Raw genomic sequence first — 26,358 nt, 5'->3', positions numbered from 1 at the left:
ATGTCATTCAGATTCTGGGCCATGGGAAATTTACTGAACCTGGTGTATAACACGGCAAGTAAACTGCCTTGTACCGACCCTAATAAATCTGCCTTTGCAGTCATTTTTCCTGTGCAGCTAATATTTACTGCAGGGGCCACACTTTTTTTTTCTTTTGCATGTTTATGTGAACAGACATGGGCCCCATCCCTCAAACTGGGAAAACAAGCATGTATGTGAAGCCAAGTTATGAAGACTTGATTAACATTGCCCTCTTGTGGCCATTTTTTGTATAGGTTTTTTTTTTTTTTTAGGTTGCTTTCACTTTCCACATTTGGTGCACCAGAATGAAGAAGTTTTCTAATTTGAAGCTAGTCTCTCAATGTATAAATTAACAGCTGCTGGTCAAAGCGGCCCTCAAATTAAAGTTTGTGTTTTTAATTCGCGTCTGTTATTGGGCGAACAGCAGCGACTGTTTCGCATGGAGTGCGCTTTGTCAAGCCCAGAGCTCCGGGCTTGACAAAGCATACTCCACGCAAAACAGTTCCCCCCCGAGACATGCCCGATCACCACTTTCCCCCATCCCGATGCCTATAATAAGATTCCTTCATCTCTTGGTGAGTGCCGAATTCTTTTTAGCTACTGATTGTATTATATGATCTTTCACTGCCTGTGCGCCATCTGTGGAATCCACATGGACATCGATGTTCATTTTCCATATCTCCGTTCATAAGACTGCTGCATTTGATATTCGTGATGTCGACCACCTGTCTTCACTTACATAATTCTATCATGAACACTGGGAGGACTGGTTTTAGGATTATCAAGTGGTAGTCTTTGTCTGCACATTATTTTGCATTTATTTTAGTACATATTTCTTAATAAATCCGTCCCATTGTCGCGTATTCCTTGGAGCCGAATTTGCACAAAAATTTGTGGAAAAAACATGTCACAGGAAGTAGTAAATTGTATTTTTTAACTTTGTTTGCAGTTTGGTATACTGCATTCACTCTGGTGGCAATTTTCTCCCTGTTCTCTGGATTTGTTGGGGGTCTCAGTGTTTGGACCCCCTACCAATCAGCATGTTATCCTCTGTACAGTGTATAGGAGGTAACATGTTGCGATGGGAATACCCCTTTAATTTGAAATAAACTCTATTTTAGCCAGTCTTGAACCTCTCATCTTTTAGCAATTATTATTAAGGGGAGCCTGTCACACTAAACCACCAGCAGGTCTTTGTGCAAGCTTGGATTTAGTGTCCCAAAACTGCCTCTATGGCATATGAACTGCAGCTGGCAGATTTACTCTCAAACTGCTGACAATGTTGTTAGATCTCAACACATGGTACTTCATATCGGTCTCTACTCCCAGAACATATGAAAATGCTTTTATTCTCCAGGGCAAAGTGTCAGACTCTCTCAAGCCCTTGATCTGATGCACCTCCCTCTCCCATCCCCCATCCCTGGCCCAACATGCAGCTGTCAACCAAGTCAGGTATGGGAAGCCACAAAAACACTGTGTATTTAAGTCTATTTTTTTTAGTAGTGTTTTCTCAGTACAATCTACAAAAAGAAACTAAGAAAAAACGCAACAAACATTTGAGTTTTTCTTCTTGAGCAGGAAAAAAAAAAACAAAACTATGGGAGAAAACCACCACAAACTGGGTTAAAAAATACTTTAAAACCATACAATACATTTAAAGAAAGTGCCACTGATCCCCAAAATTCCACTTAATTAAAAAAAAACAAAAAAAATTGTTCAAATTTTTGCACATTTCGTTTACACATCCCTTCAAAAGTACGAAATAAGCAAAAATTAATGAAAAAAATGCAATACTTTACTGCAAGACACATTAGAAATCTGTCAGTATGCCATTCTAATGTGTCTAGCAGTAACCCAAGCTCGGTCAAGCAATATACCAGATAGAGCATGCTCGTTCACCACTAGTTTGTAGTAAAACTGTAAATTTGTTTACATAAGCCGCCTGGTGATGCGTGTCAATTTAGAGCCATGGGGTCTGTGGTATTCCTAAAAACGCAGCATTAGTTAAAGTGACTGTACCACCAGGCCTCGGCTGAAGCACTGGAGGCGGGCCGACCCACCCTTAGTGGGAAGAAACTCAAGCCCCTTCATGACGTGACTCCATTAGAATCAATGGAACCCTATCAGAGGGGCGGGGGTTTCCTCCCACTAAGGGTTGGTTGGCCTGCCTCCAGTGCCTCAGCCTGGGCCTGGTGGTACAGTCACTTTAAAGGGGTTTTCCAGCGCTACAAAAACATGGCCACTTTTCCCCCTCTCGTCTCCAGATTGGGTGGGGTTTTGCTGCTCAGTTCCATTGAAGTGAATGGAGCTTAATTGCAACCGCACCTGAACTGGAAACAAGAGTCGTGTTGTCATGTTTTTGTAGCACTGGATAACCCTTTTAAGTAGTCTACTGATGCAGAAGGGAAGTGTGTGATGGGGCCCTCAGAATATGGTAACTTGTACATGCCGTGGACTGTTCACAGTGAAATCTACACAAGATCATCTTTATTGGTTACCGTGAATTTTGTTTATTAAACTAGAGAAAAACAAACAGGATTTAAAAACTGCCCTTTTGGATTTCTCCTTCCCCACTGAAAACAAAAATTGACGACATCATGTCCATTTGAACTCTGCGCCATAGGTAAATTTCTGTACAGACTTTCTGTAGTGTGTGGATGGGATAAATAACATCCCTTAGTGTTTTTATTGCTGAATGAATATCATGAAGTGAGGTGGGAAATGAAAAGGGACCAAGAAACAGACTTATTGGCATTTATTTATTACCTGTGCACAGGAGAGAGAGAGAACTACTGATAAAAACGCAGGATAATCTGTTTGTACAATGTGGTTAAAAATTATTAGAGCACATGACACTTTCTCACATCCTGAAATCAAGTCACATAAAACAGAACTGGATTGTGGCGCTACCTGCCTGTGTCATTACAAACTGGTGTTAGAAGCAGGGACTGGTAGAACTGCGGGTTAACTTTGTCTTGACTTGATATTAAAGAACGAAAGTAAAGTAAGTAAGTCACCACAAAAGGCCTTGCTATCAATGAAGACTTATGCATTCTCTCCTACAATGTTTCTAAAACCTATACTGTGTCCATAGTAATATTGCCACTACAGTGTCTCTTTGACCTTGACAGTTCTTTTTGAAAGATTCGCTACTTCACAATTTCCTAAATACAATGGATTACCTTATTTCGTTGTGGTTGTGCAGTCAGGACTACTTTAAACGTATTGCTGAAAAATGATTAATGTTTACATAAAAGAGGAAGAGGGGGGGGAAAAAAAAAAAAAAGTATAATGCTAAATGAAAACCAAGCAGTATGAATCGTACAGCATTATGCTAGCAAAAATACATGCTGAAGTCACAAAAAGCGATATTGGATCACTAATTATAACCTTACTCAATTTTGTTTCAGAACGGTTTCCTTGTATTCTATATAAATTACTACCAAAGGCTACGAATTTAAAGCAATTACCTTGTGACGGAATATATAGTTCGTTTAAACCTGTTTACCAACTGCATCAAAAGATTAAAGGGGAAAAAATTAAAGTGTGTGTGTATTGGGGGAGGGCAGCGGGGTAATAAAATAAAATAAAAAAAAAATAAAATCACAAGCAACAAATTAAAGAAGAGGTGGCCTGTGATACATGCAACACGTTCAAATGAAAGAGCTTGGATTCCCACGATTCAGATAACTACTGCACTTCATCCAAACTAAATGATTCATTAGTTTGTAAGGACAATGAATTCCAGGAGTCAAACTGAAATAAAGCAGGTGTTTTATCGGGACTTAAAAGCCATTATCAAAAATAAATTACACTTTTTTTCTGTGTTGGGAAGGGGCGCTATGATGGTTGGGATCCCAGTAGTCGTTCAATAGCTGCATTGATGTCTCCTCCAGTTGCTATTAAAGCCTGTAAATTTGCTTCTCTGTTTAGAAATCCCATTGCGGTGAGTTGGTCCAGCTGCTGTTGGAATCTTACTTCTGGATTCTGAAGCTGCGAGAAATGAAAAAAATATATACATTACAACCAGCATGAGTTCTCAAACTTTTCTGTATACAATTAATATAACTGTAAAAATATATTTTATTGTCATCACTGCAACATTAATAGCCAGAGGAGGGCAACCAAGTTAGACTTTTAACACTTGTTTTCACTGTAAATCATGCAATCATTAGATTGCATATACGGATCTATGCTATGCCATAGCATAGCATAGATCAGTGTTATCGGCAATATATGCATAGAGCCTGCCTGAGAGCAGACTCTACACAGAATGCTGAACCAACAGGACAGAGGTAAGTGGATTACCCCCGCCCGCACAAGCGATCGGGACACCCGCACCATGGTCCTGTCACTGAGTACCTTAAACGCTGCGATCACTATAGATCGCGTGTTTAAGAGGTTAATTAAAAGCAGCTGCGGGATTGCACCTGCCTGTCATTATGCTGGGCTCCCGGGACACTGATGTGTGCGGGGCCGCTCTCACTGCAGCGGACCCATTGACATCAAACACCTCTAACCTCAGGAATGTATATATACATTCCTACTGCATGGGGTATGTGCAGTAGGAACATATATCTACGTACCCCTTTAACTAAGGGAATTGATGGACATAAGATGATTAACCCCTTAACGACCACGGGCATATATTTACGCCCTGCGGTCGGTAAGTGAGCTCAGAGCAGGGCCGCGCGTAGCCCGGGACCGCGGCTATTAGCGGGCGCGGTCCGATCGCCGTGCCTGCTAATAAAGTAATCAGATGCAACTGTCAAAGTTGACAGCTGCATCCGATTACTTGCTGCGGCCGATCCCTGGTGTCTAGTGGCAGAGATCGCCCCCCCGGGACATTGTCCCGGAGGAGCGATCTCAGTGTCTTTTACCTGCCGGGGTCTCCGCCAAAATTACGCTGATCCCGGATGCTTTCGCCTGCAGCAGCTGAAAGCCAACGAGTGCCGATCTCATTGATCTATGCTGTATAAGTATACAGCAAAGATCTCAATGAGAGATCAGAGTGCTTATACTAGAAGTCACCCGGGGGGCTTCTAGTATAAGTGTAAAAAAAAAAAAAAAAGTGTCATTATTAATAAAAAAAGCCCCCTCCCCTAATTAGTTTAAATCACCCCCCTTTTCCTGTGTAATAAATAAAAGTAAACAAATAAACAAACATGTTTGCTATCGCCGCGTGCGTAATCGCCCATACTATTAATTTATAATATTCCTGATCTCGCACGGTAAACTGCGTCAGCGCCAAAAAATCCCAAAGTGCAAAATTGCGCATTTTTGGTCGCATCAAATCCAGAAAAATTGTAATAAAAAGCGTTCAAAAAGTCGCATATGCGCAATCAAGGTACCGATAGAAAGAACACATCATGGCGCAAAGAATGACACCTGACACAGCTCCATAGACCAAAGGATAAAAGCGCTATAAGCCTGGGAATGGAGCGATTTTAAAAGGAACATATATTTGTTAACAATGGTTTGAATTTTTTACAGGCCATCAGATACAATAAAAGTTATACATGTTACATATCTTTTTCAACGTAACGACTTGAGGAAAATATATAACAAGTCAGTTTTACCCCAGGGCGAATGGTGTAAAAAACAAATACCCCCCAAATAAACAAAATGCGTTGTTTTTTTTTTCAATTTCACCATACGTTTATTTTTTTTCTGGTTTTCCAGTGTACTTTATGAAAAAACTCAGTCTGTCATTGCAAAGTACAATTAGTGGCGCAAAAAATAAGGGCACATGTGGGTTTCTAGGTGGAAAAATGCAAGTGCTATGGCCTTTTAAGGAAAAAACGAAAATGCAAAAATCGAAATTGGCCCCGTCCTTAAGGGGTTAAAGGGAACCAGTCACCCCCTGTGCTGGGGTGAAGGCCGCCCGACCCCCCACTAGAGACCCGGATACTTACCCCATCTCGCCAAGTCTCGCTCCTGGAGCCGGTCCCAGGACGGAGATATGCTCGTCGGAAGCCCGGCGTGTGCGCTGCATAGATGAATCCGATGCCCATAGAGAATGAAGGGAGCCGTCATTCTCTATGGGCGTTGGACTCATCTCTGCAGCGGTACCTGCTCCAGGAGCGGGATTTGGCGAGATGGGGTAAGTATCCGGGGCTCTAGCGCGCGGTCGATCGGGCGGGGGGGGGGGGGGGGTACAGGTTCCCTTTAAGTGTGGGGTCATTTAGTTTAGAAAAAAAAAAAAAAAAAGACATTTTAGGGCTGATCTGATTGCAATTTACAGATACAGTTAGGTCGATATATATATTGGGACACTGACACAAAATAGTTTTTTTTTACCTTATTGCTTAACCCCTTAAGGACAGAGCCTGAAATGGCCTTAATGACAGAGACAAATTTTATGAATATGACCAGTGTCACTTTAGTCATTAATAACTTCGGGATGCTTTTACCTATCCGGCTGATTCTGAGATTGTTTTCTCGTGACATATTGTACTTTACATTTCTGGTAAATTGGAGTCGATACTCATAACAAATCTTTATGAAAAAAACCCAAATAATGTGAAAAAATGTGAAAAAATGCATTTTTCCAACTTTGAAACTTCTTTGCGTATACAGAAAGTGGTTATACCACATAAATTATATATTAAATAGCATTAGCAACATGTCTACTTTATGTTGGCGGCATTTATTAAACTATCTTTCATTTTTTTTAGACGATAGGAAGCTTAAAACATTAGCAGCAAATTTCCAAATTTTCAGTAAAATTTCAAAATCAGATATTTTTAGGGACCTGTTCAGGTTTAAAGTGTATTTGAGGAGCCTGTATGTTAGAAAGCCCCACAAAGCACCCCATTTCAGAAACTGCACCCCCCAAACTCTGCAAAAGCATATCCAGAAAGTGTTTTAACCCTTTAGGGGAGTCACAGAAATAAAAGCTAAGTGTGTAAGGAATTTGAAAATTTTAATTTTCTGTGCAGAGATTTTATTGTAATCCAATATTTTTCATAATTATAAACCTATTACCAGAGAAATGCACCCCAATAATTATTGCCCCGTTTCTGCAGTTTATAGAAATACCCCATATGTGGCCGTATTGCGCTATTTGACGCAACCACAAGCCTCAGATATAAGGGAGCGCCTAGTGAATTTCAACGCCTCCGTTATATTTGGTCATTTTTGACTGTACCACTTCAGGTTGGCAGAGGCTCTGGGGTGCCAAAACCTAAAAAACACCCCTAAAGGGACACCATTTAGAAAACTACACCCCTCAAGGAATGTAACAAGGGGTGCGGTGAGCATCTGGACCCCACAGGTGCTTCACAGATTTTCTGAACAATATGGCGTGAAAAAAGAAAAATTTATTTTTTACACTAAAACGTTGTTCTAGCCTTCAATTTTTCATTTTCTTAAAGGGATAAGAGGCAAAAAAAGACAAAAAATGTGTAGCGCAGTTTCTCCCGAGTACAGAAATACCCCACATGTGGCGATAGAGTGCCAAGGGGGCGCAGGACGAGCCTCCAAAGGGAAGGAGCGCCAATTGGCTTTTGGAAGCCGAATTTTACTGAAAAGGATTTCAAGGGCCATGTCGCATTTACAGAGCTCTCGTGCTGCCAAGACACTGGAAACCCCCCACAAGTGATTCCATTCTGGAAACTACACCCCTCAAGGAATCTAACAAGGGGTGCAGTGAGCATATGGACCCCACTGGTGACGGGCACAAATGTGGAACAATGTGACGTGAAAGGGAAAATTTTCATTTTTTCACTTTCATGGCACAAATGTGCCCATCATCAAGGGGTCCATATCCTCACTGCACCCCTTGTTAGATTCCTTGAGGGGTGCAGTTTCCAGAATGGGGTCACTTGTGGGGGGTTTCCAGTGTTTTGGCAGCACGAGGGCTCTGTAAATGCGACATGGCGTTCATCATCCATTCTAGCCAAATCCAACCTCCAAAATCCAAATGGTGCTCCTTCCCTTCGAAGGCTTGCCCTGCGCCCACATGGCGCTTTATGTCCACATGTGGGGTATTTACGGACTCGGGGGAAATTGCTCTACACATATTGTGTGTTTTTTTCTCTTTGAAACCCCTTGTGAAAATGATAAATTCAAGGCTAAACCAACATTATAGTGTAAAAAATGTAATATTTCATTTTCACGCCACATTGTTCCACATTTGTGCCCGTCACCAGTGGGGTCCATATGCTCACTACACCCCTTGTTACATTCCCTGAGGGGTGTAGTTTCCATAATGGGGTCACTTGTGGGGGGTTTCAACTGTCTTGGCAACACAGAGGCCTTTTGAATGCAACATGGCCCCTCAAAATCCATTCCATCCAAATCCAGCCTTCAAAAACGAAATGGTGCTCCTTCCCTTCGGAGGCTTGCCCTGCACCCACATGGCGCTTTATGTCCGTATGTGGGGTATTTACGGACTCGGGGGAAATTGCGCTACACATTTTGTTTTTTTTCTCCTCTTTTAACCCCTTGTGAAAATGATATATTCAAGGCTAAACCAACATTATAGTGTAAAAAATGTAATATTTCATTTTCACGCCACATTGTTCCACATTTGTGTCCGTCACCAGTGGGGTCCATATGCTCACTACACCCCTTGTTACATTCCTTGAGGGGTGCAGTTTCCATAATGGGGTCACTTGTGGGGGGTTTCAACTGTCTTGGCAACACAGGGGCCTTTTGAATGCAACATGGCCCCTCGAAATCCATTCCATCCAAATCCAGCCTTCAAAAACCAAATGGCGCTTCTTCCCTTCGGAGGCTTACCCTGCACCCGCATGGCGCTTTATGTCCACATGTGGGGTATTTCCGTACTCAGGGGAAATTGCTCTACACATTAAATGTTTTTTTTATCTTTTAACCCCTTGTGAAAATGAAAAAACATGACAAGATTAATGATTTAGAGTAAAAATTTTACAAAAATTACACTAAATGTTGGTCTAGCCTTGATTTTTTTCCATTTCCACAAGGGGTTAAAAAAGAAAATGAACACAAAACGTGTAGGGTAGTGTCCCCTGAGTACGAAAATACCCCACATGTGGGCATAATGTGCCATATGGGCACAGGGCAAGTCACCAAAGGGACAGAGCGCCATTTAGAGGCTGGAATGGAGGATGGAGGCCATGTCGCAATTACAAAGCTCCTGTGCTGCCAGGACAGTAGAAACCCCCGACAAGTGACCCCATTCTGGAAACTACACCCCATAAGGAATCTAACAAGGGGTGCAGTGAGCATATGGACCCCACTGGTGACGGGCACTTACGTAGAACATGTGCCGAGAAAATAAAAAATACAATTTTTTTTCATTTTCACGTCCCAAATGTGGCCGTCACCAGGGGGCCATATCCCCGCTGCCCCCCTTCTTAGATTCCTTATGGGGTGTAGTTTCCAGAATGGGGTCACTTGTGGGGGTTTCTACTGTCCTGGCCGCACAGAGGCTTTGTAATTGCATCATGGCATCCTCTAATGGGAATGGCAGCCATACCTACTTAGCTGGGGAAAAGGGACAATTCTAATTTATTTGGGGGGATTAGGCCAATTATTAGTTTATAAGGTTGGAAATGACAGGTGTCCATCAAACTCAACCTGTGTTGATCCAGAGGAAGGCAAAAAAAAACCCTCGTAAGGCAGACGACAGTAGCCTCATCACAGGGAAAAATTCCTTCCCGACTCCATAATGGCGATCAGAATAATCCCTGGATCAACGTGACCCCTGAAATAGGAATAAGGGACAGAATTTAGATAATGTAGAACCCCAGTGACGTGTGGTGCGCCTTGAAGCGATCCAGTATGCAGAGGCCGGGGTGATCAGGACGGGTGTCACACGGGAAAATGGTGTCCTTCCTGATCCCCCTGTTACCCCACACTCTGCACTTCTTCTGGGGTCTCCCGTTCTCCAGTGTGGGGGACGTCACCTGGAAAATGTTGTCCTGGTGTGATACGGGGTCCCTCATATCCAGAAGCGCTGGGGCCGCTCCATGGCTGCTAAATATTAGGGCCCTATTACTACTTCTGATATGTTCGGATCGTGCCGCAAGCTACAGGGCAGCGAGGGACCGGAAGAGGGGGTGCTGGTATAAGAGTTATCCCCGTACAGGTGGTGGTGACCTTTATCCAGCAGTGGGAAGATCAGTTCCCGAACGATCTTCCCACTAACTCCGAGGATGGGGGGGGAGGGGGCATCTGGGGGCTGGATTCGGGTGTCCCTTCCTACATACACTCTAAGGGTACGTGCACACTGCGGAATCGCGACAGATAACCCTTTGTGCATTCCGCAGTTGGCACCCGCCGGCGGACTGATGCAGGCGCACGTCTCCGTCCGTGTCGTAGACTCCATTCTATGCACGGGCGGATTCCGCTCTCCGTCCAACGTATTCATTCTTTGGATGGACGATGGAATCCGCCCGTGCATAGAATGGAGTCTATGACACGGGTAGAGACATGCGCCCGCATCAGTCCGCCGGCGGGTGCCAGCTGCGGAATGCACAAAGGGTTATTCTTCGCCATTCCGCAGTGTGCACGTACCCTAAATCTGTAAGTGTACCCTGAGGTACGCTCACAGAGTTTGTAGAATTTCACTCCATACCGTCATCTCTTATTGGGACGGTACTGGCGGAAAAGACGTGTCTGGGGGGCAGCGTACGCTACGCTACCCCCCAGACATGTCATTGGAGGATGAGGATGAATGGAGGAAAGAAGGATCCCCCCATTCATCCTCACTGGCTGTTTCGGTGTCGGAGGTAATAATAACGTATCCCTCTGACGCCGAAAACACCCTGGGGGCCATCTTTATACGGGGATTGGTATATGGGGTATGTAGTGGTGTAGTGTCAAACTTTATTCAATGTAGTGTGGTGTAATGTAGTGTTTTTTACGTGTTTTTTTACAGTAAGTATAAAAAAAAAACCTACGCCAACAAAGGAGTTGGTGATATAAGCAGACCGTGGCAGTAGAATATAGAAAAAAAACACCCTACGCCAAAAAGGAGGAGTTGCTGATTAGCAGCGCACTTTCGTGCGATGCTGATCAACACTCAGCGGCGATAGGGTGCGGAAAATAGAAAAAAAAAAATTTGAAAAAAAAAATAAATAAAAATTTCTACATTCTGAACATCCCTATAGTGGCTGATACGTGTATTACACATTATCAGCCGCTAGAGGGCAGCAGAGCGCAAAATACGGAAACAGCCGACGCTGGAGCCGAAAATAGCCGAGAGAAGCCGAACGTGACGTCACGGAAGAAGCCGAAGACCCGAACGAAGACGAGGATGCCGCGAACCCGGAAGACGCCGATCAGGAGCCCGGGACAGGTGAGTAATGTACAAATACCTGCTCTGGACCCCTCGGCTGCCTAGCTGAGGGGTCCAGGGCAGGTATTTACTATTTTGTGGGACTCTGATCGCCGTGCCACCGGCCCGATCGCCGTGAACGGCCGGCCGGCCGTTCACGGCGATCGGGCCGGTGGCACGGCGATCACCATTACTTTTTACAGTAATGGCGGTCGGTGCCGTCCTCGGACAGCACCGACCGCCATTTTTTTCCGGGTCATCGGGTCGCCGATGACCCGGAAAGGTTCCGATCGCCGCTATTGGCTGATCTGAATTGATCAGCCTATAGCGGCGATCGTAAGCACGGGGGGTGTTAACCACCCCCCGTGCCGTGAAGCTAAGATGGCCTGCTATGATTTATAGCAGGCCATCTTCCCCGACCGCTGTGTGTGAACACGCAGCGATCGGGGAAACATCGGGCGTAAATTTACGCCCTGATGCGCCAAGTACCAGGGCGCGAGGGCGTAAGTTTACGCCCGATGTCGTTAAGGGGTTAAACATATGAGTTATTGTTATAGAATGACATGGGCATAAAGCACAGAATTTTAACTTTCATTTTAGGGTCTCCATATTATCATTGGGTGAAGGGTTTGGGAGTTTTAGCTCCTCATGTGCCTACCTGTTTCTAAAAGAGATCAAAAGTAATTGGTCAATTGACTCTTGCGCTATAATCAGTCAGTAGTTGATACAGCATTTTTTTTTTTCAAAACAGAGGCAGCCAGCCCCTTTAAATCAGGGATTTAAAGAGGATATGCAGAATGGATGTTGGGAAGGACTTAATTCCTCTATTGTATAGTGAGCTATAGCAAGAAGCAATCTTAATAGGTGCCAAAAGGTATCCAGGTGAGGTTGTAGTTTAGGGAGCATATCATCTCACAGTATGCCTATACAACGTAAGACAATAACATCATATAGGACTTGAAACTGTGTGTATCCATCTAAGGAATTTCATAGTGGTGATAAAACTTATACTCTTCCCATTAAATAAGACATCACTTGTAATAGCATGTACGTGGTGTCCTGTGTGACCTGGTTATGTGGGCTGTACCAATGGCAAATTGAAAACCAGGGCACTGGAAAACTTGAATGGCATTACTAATGGTACAGAAGCACACAGTATATTGAATGCCTTTAGCCATTTCATATATGAACATGGGCAGAGAATCAATACTTTCAGAATCTAGGGTATTAAAAAGATAAAATCTTCACGTTGGGGAGATAAGGGCAGATGTGCTCACCATCTAGAGGCTTATTGGATCTTCACTTTAAACACTATGGGGGAGATCAAACTGGTGTAAAGTAGAATTGTCTTAGTTGCCTCTAGCAACCAATCAGATTCCACCTTTCAGTTTTCAAAGAATCTGTGAGAAATAAAAGGTGGAATCTGATTGGTTGCCAGGGGCAACTGAGACAGTTCTACTTTATTCCAGTTTGATAAATCTCCCCCTAGGATTTCAAATGGCCTGAACTTTGAATGCGAGGAGGTTTCATTTCTTGCAAAACAGCACCACACCTGTTCTCCAGCTTTATGGGGTATAGCAAAACCACATCCAAACTTAGGACAGTTTCCGGAGGGAGGCAGCCATCCTAGACAGACCCTTTATTTTCAGAAAAAAAAGTGCAACCAAGAAATTCTGGACTTTTTCCTTAATCATGTGCCCCTGAAGTCAATGAATTCCGTGCAGGAGGAGGATTGATTGGAACTTTATGGACCATTATTTGTATATGAAATATAAATCATAAAAAACATGAGCTGGGTACAATACCGTCTCTTTCTGATTATTTATGTCATTAAAAGAACACAGTAGGTTTCTAGTTGGGCTTCTTGTCTCAGTCTTACAATAAAGAAGATCACATAATGAAGCCCCACCTTCTACAACAAATGCACAGCAGAACCCAAAGTTCTGTCATTGTAGCAGAGTATGTTCCACCAGCACAATGGCATGGAGATCTGGGGACGGCACCTGCTGACTGTGGACTCTGTTGGCTAAACAATGACTCAAATATGTCCTGGCCGCAGTTTAGCAAACAGTAGGTCCCAAATTGTAGTGGGGGCTCACATGACTACAATGAGAAACTTCCTTTTAAAGTAATCTACTGTCACGTCACTCACACAGACATACCAGAAGAAGACAGTGTTTGGGTACAAAGCCCATACACAGAAATTGCCAAATGCAAAGAATATGGTGCTGCCTACAAGGCATGGGACCTCCATTTGTTGAATCTTTGACATAAGCCTCTATACAGAAGACCACAGTGTACTGTTCTGCACCATGTCTTTAGTCAAGCTCTGTGTGATCACAACTATAACCAGTTCTCTGACGTGAGATGGAAAAAAAAAAAAAAAAAAGACAATGGAGATGGCCTTGCACATTGGAGCTCTTTTGCTACTTTTTAGTTAAATAACGGCTATTATTCTCAGTCTTTAACGATTTCCATTAAAGTCTATAGAAAACAACGGCCGTTCGCAGCGGTCGTCAAACTAATGTTCAGGACATTTATTTAGCAGACGGCCAATATTTTAGGTTGTTCACACAAATTTTTTTTTTTACTGTTCTTTCACAGTCTTTTCAACTAAATTCAATGGACTTCTAAAAAAAGCCACATCCAAAAAGGTGTTGAACGCAGCAATCTTTCAACCTAAACTTCAAGGGAACCAAATCACCTGACTTTAACTTTTCATATCCCCACACTATCCTTTTCCTAAATCTATTTATAAAGCAACAGAATGTTTTTGCAGTCTGTAACGATCATGTTACCTAATCCTGTGTCCCAGCGCAGTAACATTGGGCGCTGCCATCTTGGCGAGGTCAATATGTTCCAGCATCTGACATTACAGTCCCGGACACTGGATTAGGTCAAGTATTAGATATAGACTGCCTTTGCAGCCTGTGGGGGAGATTTATCAAAAATGGTGCAAAGTAAAACTAGCTCAGTTGCCCCTAGCAACCAATCAGATTCCACTTTTCATTCCTCACAGACTTTGGAAAATGAAAAGGTGGAATCTGATTGGTTGCTAGGGGCAACTGAGCCAGTTTCATTTTACACCAAGTGTGATAAATCTCCCCCTTCTATCTTTATAAATAGATTAGGCACATGGATGATTAGCAATACATAGCAATCTCACTCTGGATAGTGCGTGATCACATGTGAACATAACGATGCAGCATGAGAAGCTTTAACAAATCTTGTGCATTCTTAAGACTGTGCGGGTACATGAAGAATTAGAAGGTTTCAGTAAATCTGGTGTTTTCACTGGTGTCTATAAAATAAAAAAGACAGTGGAGCAAACAAACTAACGTTATAATATACAGTATCCACTGGTACCACCTGACAAAGCTTACCTGAGTATTAGCACCAGAAAGGGCCTGAAGCATTTGCTGTACAAACTGCTGGTGACCCGGTTCCGATATTCCAGACAATGGACTTGTGTTCTCAGTTGATCCAGAAGTGGACACAGGTGCAGGAGTTGGGTTGGCAGTGCCACCAATACCACCAAAACCAGTACTCCTAAATTACACAAGAGCAAGATGACACTTAAGATTTTTTTTCTCTCTATAAGCTAATCCATAGGTTCTTTGTCATGACTACAGGATAGATAGCTGCCTGTCAAACAGTCAGGATCTTGTTCACTATACCCTGACAAATGTCAAAGTAGACATCACATTACGAGAAAGTAAATGGAGTCTGGTTTCCTTGAGAGCTCTGCAGTATAAATTCAGATCATAGTATTAGGGAGTAGCTAATGTATATATGATGTGTTAGTTAATGATTGCTCTAACTTACCCTGGAACAAGTGAAGGAGCTTCTCTAGCCAGAGTCTGCAATCCCTGCTGGATCTGCAGTAAAGCCTGCATTGCTCTGGGGTTTGACATAGCTGATAGTGTATCAGGATTTTGCATCTAGTGGGAAAAGGTAAAGGTCATAATATGACACTGACTTCTCTGTTAAATGTTTCACAAAAGGATTCCTCCTATTTCCACAAACATCTAGCATATATTTTAAGAGATAGCAAAAAAAAAAAAAAAAGTCTATAATTCACAAATCGATGTCCACCTTCATAACCACATTTATTGCTTTAAACGGGGTACTCAGCTATCAGAAAATTATCTTTATTCAGAGAGTGAGGTGTGATGACAGCATGCTGCTTGTGATGAATGATGCCAATGACAAAGCCGAAAGCGGGCTGCAATTTGCGCAATAGATGAAAGATGTTCTGCAACAGCTTTGGGCGGGGAACTGGCAGGAGTGCTGTAGGAGGCAAATAGGCAAGGCGGAAGGAGTGGGATGGAGAAAAGGGGAAAACCAATGCATTCTAGGAATAGTACTGAGCAACTGGTAAAGCAGAAAAAATGTAGGACCCGAAAAACAAATGGATTTTTGGTGGTTTCAGAACTAGGGCCAACAAGTAAGCAATGCCATATGCTTCTACAGCATTTTTATTACTTGATGTTGGAGTACCCCCTTTAGAGCATCCAAAGCAAAGATATGTTCCGAATGCTTCCATTAATATCTATTCAGCAGTGCCACCAGCTCAGAAGCAAGTCAGAGGGTCACAGACTCACTTTAATCATCTACCATACTGCAATGTTTTCTATACCTACAATGGCTGAAAGTACCACTGCTTTCCAAATGCTCAGATTCTTCAGTGTACTAGCATATCTCCACCATTACAAAGAAACAAAAACTAAAAAGGTGAGGAGAAACTTTCAAAAGCTCTTGACAGCAGAAATTTACAACACAGATCATGGGGATGGGACTGCCCCTTTAAGAGAACCTATCTTAGTGCAGCCAACCTTGCTATTCTCCACCTTGAGGCAGCTGCCTAAACCAGGAGGAGGCGGCTGTTTTGGCATTAGATACAAGCAGCACCCATTATACATTTAAGGCATATAATGTGGATATATCTTTCATGTTTCAGGTGAGACGAAAGGCCATATTACATGGCCAGAGTGGAGGAGTAAACAAGAGCTGATCTGCACAGCTCGATGATTGTGCAGCCCTTTCCTTTCTACAGCCATCAGCTACAAATCTATTAGACAAAGTAGTATGGCTGATGGCAGATTATTTTTTGACAGTGTTAAAGTGAGTAATCAGCTGACAAGGAATCGTTTGCTTGTTCATCAGCTAATCGATGGCTACGTCGATTACATCGCCGATATCTGCCTCATTTGGCAGGCAATCCCTCTGTTTAATAGGGCCCCTAAGTGTTTATCTCAAATTACATTTTATACTTTACACTGAGGGGCTGAGCTCACACTTGGACCCTGCACATCTGTTCAATCTGATAAAATGTAACAACTCTCCATTTCCAATAACAGTGTCACCACCCTATGAACTGCTGCTCTGGAATCAATCACATGTACAGTGGCTCTAAAAAGTCTACTGGTTGGATAAATGCTCTACTAAGTGTATAATGAACATAAAACCCAAGCTCAACGTTCTTCCTTTACATACTTGCTGTAGGAAAATGGGCAACTGTTGTCGCATCTGGTCTTGAAGCTGAGGATTCCCGGCAAAGAGCGGATTATTCTGCATCATCTAGAAGACAAAAAATAACCATACATTAAGTCATTAAATAAAAGGTGGCCACTACTACATTTAAAGATAAAAAAACCCTATATTTTGGTAACCCCCTATGAATCAGTAGTGCCGTCCCACTTACAGTCTCTCGCCTAATCCGACAATGGGCAGGTAAAGACTCATCAGGCAATACACTTACCAGGGCATCCGTATGACGCCCAAAGAGTATCTTGTGTGGTTCTAATTAACATTCTAATTGAAATACAGCCCAAATAAGAACTGGGAGATTGTCATTGGAGGGACATGAACAAACAGAAGTGTTCAAAATCAATTAAAAAAAAATTGAATAAATACATACATAAAAATAAAAATCAAAAACAAAGAAAAGATGCTGACCTGGGCTGCAAGTTCTGGATTCTGACTAAGAGACTGCATCATGCTTCTCATGTAGGGAGCAGACAGCATGTTCTGCATTAGCTGAGGGTTCTCGGATATCTGCTGCATCAGACTCTGCATTCCAGGTGTATTGAACATCCCCGCTGCAAGACACAAAGGATAACAGGTCATCTATAAATGTATACCAGCAAGAGCTTGGGACAATTTTCTCTGGCAGCTTTATGTAAAAGATAATATACACATGTTGTGTGGTTATGGCTATCATAAACTAGTACATTTGTTTGCTTGAAATACCACAGTGAATACCTTACAGCAATACTTCTAAAACGTTTTCTATTAAAGCCTCATCCAAGAGACCAAAGCAATGCCAGGGCCTCACCATCTGTGGTGGAAGTCCATGTAAAAGCTAAAAATGCTAGGACTACCTTTCATCTGTTTCCTAAACTCTATATACCAATAAAGAAAGTACAAAATACCTTAAAGTGACTCTGTACCCACAATCTCTCCCTCCCACACAAATTGTACCTTCAGATAGCTGCTTTTAATCCAACATCTGTCCTGGGGTCCGTTTGGCAGGTGATGCAGTTAAACATAGTACTAAACTGTAAACTGCGTTCTCATCCATTACATCTGACATTGTTACTGATTTTTAAACAACACTTCACCACAAGAAGATACCAGCAGTAAAATACAATACCTGACATAGCCCAAGTCTGTACTGCACTCTTCATAAATTACATAGAATACCTATTTTCCACACAAATGAATACTACTGTAATACTTGTATAAAGCTCCTTGCACCAGTATTGCCCTGTATGTCTTTAGAGTGACTGGGGTACAAATTCAACTATAAGGGTAACATGGTACCTCCTAGTCCAGATGACAGGTTTGGTAAGGTGGAACTTGTTGAAGCGGTGCTGCTCCCTGTACTGTTACCAGTTGAGGTAGCTCCAGTGCCACCTGTCGATGGAGACCCTGCAGAGCCAGACTGTGGAGCCCAAGGATTTGGTAAAGGGTCTCTGTTTTCTGTTCGTGATGGTTGGATTCCTGCATTTGGCGACGCATTGCTCATCAATGATGCAAATGGGTTACCTCCAAACTGGAGAAAAGGGGAACAAAATTCATATGCGGTTATAATTAATCCCATTTGTATTACTGTTTTGTACTCAATATAAATATCAGAAAAGATCCATACTGGAACAGATATTTAGCCCAATGAAAAAGAATAAAAACAATATGCCTTTGCATTGTCCCATTTGTTGGAAATGCATATTAGTTATGGTGTTGAATATCAGGCGGATTCTGCTAGAGGAATCCTATAGTGGTAAATGGGGGTTTAAATTCTGCCAGAGCTGAATAGGCAAGGAATTTTAAGCAGAAAACTTTCCTCTACAATTCCTCGCTGAATACTCGCCTATTCCTCATTGTGAACATACCCTTAATCTGGTAAATTGTTAGCTGTAACAATGCCCTAGAGGCAGACCTAGGGTTCCTGTGCCCTAGTCCTGCTATGCCTTCCTCTGCCTTGCCACCAATGCAATTCCCATGACCGCACTCCTTTACAGATCTTGGACAAGATTTATTGCTCACAGTATTGCTGGGAATGGAAAGCGGCGGGGGTTAGCCAAAAAAATCCTGATCACGATAGCGATGGTCTGCTGCATGTGGCTCTTTTTAATGGGTCGCCCAGACGATTTAAGAATCATCCAGGCAGCCGCTCCTGCTGGTCAGGAGCAACTGGAAACATGGAGAGGGCCACATCACTATATGAGTGCTGAAGCACTTCAATCTGAGGATCAACAGGGTCCCAGGGATTGGATCCCCACAGATTAGAAACTAGTGGGATTCCATAAATTTATAAGGGGGTTCCCCTCTAACAGCACATTGATCGACTTTTTTTTTTTTTTTTTTTAAATACTGTTATGTGTCTCATTTTAATAAAGCCACCAATTATGAATACCTGTTCTTGCGCAGCATTCAGCATTGGCTCTTGGATGTCAGTGTACATTCTGCGTAAGGCATTGTAGCCTCCAGGAATACTTTCAAGATTGCTCAAGGCTCTGTCTTGGTTCCTCATCATCTCCTGCATCATTGCCGGATTTCTTGCCAGTTCTAATGTCTAAAAGTTGAATGAAGGAATAGGACGCATATGTTTTATTGTCCAAGGAACACATACGATAGCATGGTGCCATTAAAGCAAACTAGGAACAAGTGAGGTGTAGAAAAAGGACTGTGAAACAATACCTAGAATATTACACACTACCCGCTCATAAGTTACAACACAACTTACTGAATGTGCATACCTGTGCCAATTTTATTCCTACTGTCAAAATACAACATAATTACGTTGATGCATACATGATCCCTCTTGGGCTTGGTTTGAAACATCTTTTTAGCCTATGTACTATGATAAAGTGTTCCCCAAGTCTTGTAAAGGAGCTCAAGAAATGATACTGCATGCACCCCAAAATGCTGAATAAAAATGCGTAATCGGTAAACTCTAAATCTAGCAGTGGGTCACAGAGACCCCCCTTCTCGTTGGCAAAGGGGATATAAAATGACCCCTTAGAGCTACATCTCTATGAGTATGATAAATCCATCAAAAAGAACGGTTCCAGTCACTATCCATCAGAGATGCTGGGAGACTAACAGCAGAAAGACAGAATGGTGTAATACAAGAGAAAATATTACAGTAAAATGCTACATACTTGTCGCATGATATCTGGATTATTAAGCATGTGACTGATCTCAGGATTTCTCTGGATTAATTGCTGCATTTGGGGATTGGCCATAATTAGCTGTCTCATCAAGTCAGGGTTAGATAACATGCTTTGAACAAAGGGATTCTCCATGATCTGAACCATCATCTCAGGATTGGACATAAGCTGTCTCTGCATTTGACTCTGCAGCTCGGAGAAGTTTGATGCATTCATTCCTAAGCTGCTGAGCCCAGGTAAGCCCCCAAGTCCACCTGAAAATGAAAAACAAAAAGAGAAAAGTCAATCAGTAACACTTTGTGGTAGTGCAGGAATATTGGCCGTGATTTATCTACTTACACTACCTTATATCCACTAGATACATGCTAACAACTGGAACTTAATCCACTCACATGTGACAAGATAGTGGATGCCTGGCAGGCCGTAACCAAGGGGCGGCACAGGTTATCAAATAAAGCTGCACATGGGGGGGATTAGGGAGTCTATGGGGGACATTTATGATGTCCAGCATTTTTTACACCGGGCTTACAAATGTCCCCGCAGCTCCGGAGATTTATGTAGAGGCGCACTGTCTCTACCTAAACCCCGAGCCCGTCCATGCAATAAATTTGAAACCTACGCCAGATTTCAGTATCATTTTTCCACCGGAAAAATTATAAATGCGCCACACTCAGAGGCCGGCCCCCCCTTTGCGTGCAGCCACAACCCCCACGTAATTCCCCCCTCCGCTCCACTGGTGAAGGCGGCACAGAGGCAGAAAAAAATTTCGCAAAAATACCATTTGCCAATATTTTTACGCCGATCTGCCATTTCATACATCTGCGATTACGCCATTTCATACATCTCTTATACTATACAGTTTAAGAATTGCTTGTAAATTTGGAATGTGTTTCATTTAACATAATGCATCAGCATCAGGGCTGTGGAGTCGGTAAGCCGCAGCTCCGACTCCAACTCCATCTCCGCCTCCTGAATTTTATCAGGACCGACTCCCGACTCCTGCTCCTTCATAAATGGCCCGTCATATACCAGGGGAGTTATTTATCACACTGGCTCAGCAGCTTCTCCCTAATGTCCTACATGATCCTGGGGCGACTTCTAAAGGAATAAAGGAATACTGTATATAGATTGAAAAAAAGCCATATGTCCATCTGCTTCACAGGGCTGTGGAGTCAGTAAGCTGCGACTCAGACTCCTGAATTTTATCAGGGCTGACTCCGACTCCTGCTCCTTCATAAATGGCCCGTCATATACCAGGGGAGTTATTTATCACACTGGCTCAGCAGCTTCTCCCTAATGTCCTACATGATCCTGGGGCGATTTCTGAGGGAATAAGGAAAGATATAAAGCAGCTTCTCCTGTGTGTGCAGTGGATGCAGCCAGTCTCCAGCCTCCATGTCCTGAACTACTCACAACTAGACTAGATGGAGCAGGTGGTCTTTTCCTGCTGACAATCTTCTATGTTTCTAACTAATTATTCACCATACTTAAAGAAACACTGCTAACAATGCCAGATACATGTAATATAGATGTCAGCCATAGTGATATAGAGGGGTCACACATAGTGATATAGAGAAGTCACACATAGTGATATAGAGGGTCACTGTGCGGGCACGCAATAGCACGCACACGCACACACACACACACACAGCTTGCTGCAGCCATAGCGCACACCACACACACACACACTCGGCTTGCTGCGGCCATAGCACACATACACACAGCCTGCTGCAGCCATAGCACGCACACACACATACACACAGCTGCAGCCATAGCACACTGAAGAAAAACACACAATCTTCTCCCAGAGAGAAAACACCACACTGAGGACAGAGGTTACTGCTACACTACTTATGTCTTCTCCTCCTCTATATTACACAGGATATCTCCATATTACACTGCTGCTCATATACAGTCATCCAGCATCCAGGAAGAGAACAGCACAGATCTCCCCCCACACAATGGACTCTTCCAGCTCAGAAACAAACTGCCAAATAGTGACCGACAACTTTTCCATGGCCACCCTTATGTAATAGGGCCAGTGTCCTATTAGAATGTTGCTCATAATATATATTCATGAGCAAAACTTGTAAAATTCATATCAAAATGTAATTCTACATTTTTTTAAGATTTTGTTTTTCCAGCTCCGACTCCAGCCAAAACTAGCTCCAACTCCGACTCCAGCCAAAACTAGCTCCAACTCCGACTCCAGCCAAAACTAGCTCCAACTCCGAATCTACGACTCCGACTCCACAGCCCTGATCAGCATAGACCTAGTTTTCTTCCGCCCCTTTAGACACAACTAAGACTTTGATCGGCCGTCAATCTAAAGTGTATGGGTCATCCTTAACCACCAATGACAGATGATGATGATGGTGGCTAAAGGGGTTGGTCAACCTATAGGGGTTGGATTTTCCATCTTTGTTCAGAGAGAGATAACTCGCTATGATTAGACAGAATGTCCAGCTATTATCAAGAGTATCAAAAACAAAAACCAGATGACCATGGCAACCAGTGATAGGTAGCGTTCATTTAACCCAATCTGGTTGCTACTGGAAATAATTTTTCTCACAGACACTTGATAATGCTACCCCCATTGTTTTGTTTAATATCTGTGATTTGTGTATTTCCTCTACTAGGAAAAAAAAAATTAGATGACCCCATTCTTTTTTTTTCCCCTGGAAGTTGTGAATCATCAGTAAATATCAGTGAGGTGTAGTTTGGCCTTACCTAAACCAAAAGGGGTGGTTGTGGCAGATGTGGTGGTAGAGGTACTGCTGGATGTTGTGGAGGTGGACGACGGACTGCTTGGGCTATTTGGCTGAGAAGTGGCAGCCGCTGTTTGGGATCTACAAAAAGCAAACATGTAAAACATGTAAAAAAGTGATCAACAGCATTCACAGTGCAAAAAACCCCCCCAATAATCCAGAAAACGTGCATACCTGTTCTGTGTCTTTATGACCAGATGTACAGTAAGTCCGTCATGTATGCCATGCTGACTGAGCGTGTCCTGGTCTTTTAATATCTTTCCAGCGAATATAAGCACAAGCTGGTCTGTGCTGGACTTGAACCGTTTTGATATATCATCCTTGAACTAAAATGAGACACAAACAGTAAATGGTCCATCCCAGTTTACATCTGTAAGCCAAAAACCATAGAGACCTAACATTTCCTCCGGCTGCATCTTGTTTACCGGGACTGTGGCTGATGACAGTATACACAGCACATGTCCCTGAACTCATAGCACTGTGCCAAGGAAAGGAAAATGTATTTCCATTATGGACGTGTAGGACATGTTCTCCATGTAATCCTCATATGAGCCTGGCGTCTGTCATCAATGCCTATAGAATCAATGGAACCAGCTGAGCCACTGGGGGCCCTGTGCTATGGATATGCCATAAACCTCTTTATCGGGAGAAAGATTTTCAGTAGGGTAAGCCCTCTTGGCCTTTACACTGAACGTATCCAAAGATCCATAGAGGGTTATGTATTCAGTTGGCATATACTTTTACATTTATAGAAAAACAAATGCTGCAATATAAGAGGCACACGTTGGTTATAGAGTGTACCATGTATGATATGCAGAATACAGTTTTACAGACAGTAATTGGTATTACAAGAAATGTCATCATCATTCTTCCATGAGGAAACATACGAGATTTGTCAGATTTACCTTGGTGCCGTAACTGTAACAAGATGAAAATAAACCCCACGTGGTTTCTAAACCTCAGGGATTATTCCCTTTAAAAATCACAAATAAAATCCAATGAGGACAAAGTCTAAGTCACATGTAAAAACTTTCTGATCAACTTTCCAAAAAGTCACATGACCCTACTGAGAGCCAGGTGAAACATACTGCATTATATGAAAAGATCCCATTTATTTCTGCCTATAGACCACATCACCACTGGGATGGAGGAGCCGACACTCCCGCCACAATCGGTCACTTCTTAAAGAAACAGGTCCAGGAAAGATAGAGCAATTGGCGTTTTTACATTTGTCTTTTTTGCTTTATTCATTTGCATGGAGTTAAGACTGTCAACACAAGGGAACACAAACACATCAAGCACCAGGAAGAAACTTTCTATGTCCTACTATATAAATCAATGAATTTCTTAGAAACATGTACCAAGAGGCACAAAGGACCACAAAGTACACTTGTAGACTAGGGATGTCACGATACCAGAATTTTGAGTTCAATACCAATACCAGATACTCGATACTAATTCGATACTAAATAAAGTTTGAAAAAAAATATGTAAAAATACAAATATAATATAATTTTTTTTTTTAAAAAAAGGGAACAGGGATTATTAAAACCTTTATTATGACTTTTTTTTTATTTAAACTTTTTTTTTTAACACTTTTTAATTCCCCTCTACCCCGCAGCATACCTCCCTGTGCACAACAACTCCCAGTATACCTTTTTATGCACTACAACTCCCAGCATACCTTCTTGTGGTGATTTGTAGTGCATAAGCAGGTATGCTGGGACTTGTGGTGCATAAGAACGTATGCTGGGATGTTGTGTCGGGAGGCTGCTGCTGCACAACTGCAACTCCCAGCATACCTCCTTGTGCACTACATATCCCCAGCATTCCTCCTTGTGTGCAACTCCCCACAAGAAGGTATGCTGGGAGTTATAGTGCACAAGGTGGTATGCTAGGAGTTGTAGTGCACAAGGTGGTATGCTGGGAGTTGCAGTTGTGCAGCAGCAACCTCCTGACAACTTCCAGCAGCACAACTTCTTGTGCACTACAACCCCCAGCATACCTCATTGTGCACAAAGATGTATGCTAGGGGTTGTAGTGCAAAATGAGTTATGCTGGGGGTTGTAGTGCACAAGGAGGTATGCTGCTGGGAGTTGTAGTGCATTAGCAGCCTCCTAACACAACAACTCCCAGCATTGTTGTGTCAGGAGGCTGCTAATGCACCACAACTCCCAGCAGCATACCTCCTTGTGCACTACAACCTCCAGCATACCTTTGTTCCCAAGGAGGTATGCTGAGAGTTGTAGTGCACAAGGTGTGCTGCTGGGAGTTGTAGTGCATTAGCAGCCTCCTGACACAACAACTCCCAGCATACCTCCTTGTGCACAACAACTCCCCACAAGAAGGTATGCTGGGAGTTGCTGTGGGCCCCGAGGGAAGGCGGGGGGGCAGGATTGTGGACATCGGAGGGTGCGAGGGACCGCATTGCACCGGCAGGTCCTGGTGGTGGTGCGGCGCGGGGGACTCTGCTGCAACGGCGGGAACAGGCGGGCACGGGGGACCCGGCTGCAGCAGCGGGAACTGGTGGGTATGGGGGACCCGGCTGCAACAGTGGGTCCTGAGTGTGTGTGGGGGGGGGGGAATAGTTAACCCCTTAAGGACAGAGCCTGAAATGGCCTTAAGGACCGGAGCAAATTTTATGAATTTGACCAGTGTCACTTTATTCATTAATAACTTCGGGATGCTTTTACCTATCCGGCTGATTCTGAGATTGTTTTCTCGTGACATATTGTACTTCACATTTCTTGTAAATTGGAGTCGATACTTATAACGAATCTTTATGAAAAAACCCAAAATAGCGTGAAAAATTGTGAAAAAATGCATTTTTCCAACTTTAAAACTTTTCTGCTTATACAGAAAATGGTTATACCACATAAATTATATATTAAATAGCATTAGCAACATGTCTACTTTATGTTGGCGGCATTTATTAAACTATATTTCATTTTTTTTAGACAATAGGAAGCTTAAAACATTAGCAGCAAATTTCCAAATTTTCAGTAAAATTTCAAAATCAGATATTTTTAGGGAACTGTTCAGGTTTAAAGTGTATTTGAGGGGACTGTGTGTTAGAAAGCCTCACGAAGCACCCCATTTCAGAAACTGCACCCCCTAAACTCTGCAAAAGCACATCCAGAAAGTTTTTTAACCCTTTAGGGGAGTCACAGAAATAAAAGCTAAGTGTGTAAGAAATTTGAAAATTTTAATTTTCTGTGCAGAGATTTTATTGTAATCCAATATTTTTCATAATTATAAACCTATTACCAGAGAAATGCACCCCAATATTGATTGCCCCATTTCTGCAGTTTATAGAAATACCCCATATGTGGCCCTATTGCGCTATTTGACGCAACCACAAGCCTCAGATATAAGGGAGCGCCTAGTGAATTTCAATGGCTCCGTTATTTTTGGTCATTTTTGACTGTACCACTTCAGGTTGGCAGAGGCTCTGGGGTGCCAAAACCTAAAAAACACCCCTAAAGGGACACCATTTAGAAAACTACACCCCTCAAGGAATGTAACAAGGGGTGCGGTGAGCATCTGGACCCCACAGGTGCTTCACAGATTTTCCAAACAATATGGCTTGAAAAAAGACTAAAGTATTTTTTACACTAAAATGTTGTTC

General features: G+C 42.8%; 1 protein-coding gene across 1 annotated transcript in view; it reads right to left on the bottom strand.

Moving 5' to 3' along the window:
• Nucleotides 1-2,766: 2,766 nt before the first annotated feature.
• The window catches only part of UBQLN1 (ubiquilin 1), a 34,018-nt gene continuing 10,426 nt past the window's right edge, over nt 2,767-26,358 (bottom strand). The window contains exons 2-11 of the mRNA XM_069961788.1: nt 22,905-23,056; nt 22,693-22,811; nt 19,954-20,216; nt 19,206-19,364; nt 18,113-18,344; nt 17,246-17,388; nt 16,784-16,867; nt 15,113-15,228; nt 14,671-14,836; nt 2,767-4,014 (exon numbers count right to left, since the gene is read on the bottom strand). Of these exons, the coding sequence (XP_069817889.1) occupies nt 3,862-4,014; nt 14,671-14,836; nt 15,113-15,228; nt 16,784-16,867; nt 17,246-17,388; nt 18,113-18,344; nt 19,206-19,364; nt 19,954-20,216; nt 22,693-22,811; nt 22,905-23,056 (1,587 nt within the window). The 3' untranslated portion in view covers nt 2,767-3,861. The remainder of the gene's footprint in view (nt 4,015-14,670; nt 14,837-15,112; nt 15,229-16,783; nt 16,868-17,245; nt 17,389-18,112; nt 18,345-19,205; nt 19,365-19,953; nt 20,217-22,692; nt 22,812-22,904; nt 23,057-26,358) is intronic.

This window comes from Dendropsophus ebraccatus, chromosome 3 (assembly GCF_027789765.1).
Source record: "Dendropsophus ebraccatus isolate aDenEbr1 chromosome 3, aDenEbr1.pat, whole genome shotgun sequence".
In the NCBI taxonomy this organism is placed as follows: Eukaryota; Metazoa; Chordata; class Amphibia; order Anura; family Hylidae; genus Dendropsophus; species Dendropsophus ebraccatus.
Note: the sequence above shows the minus strand (reverse complement) of the source record. Positions and strands in the feature narration are given on the sequence as shown.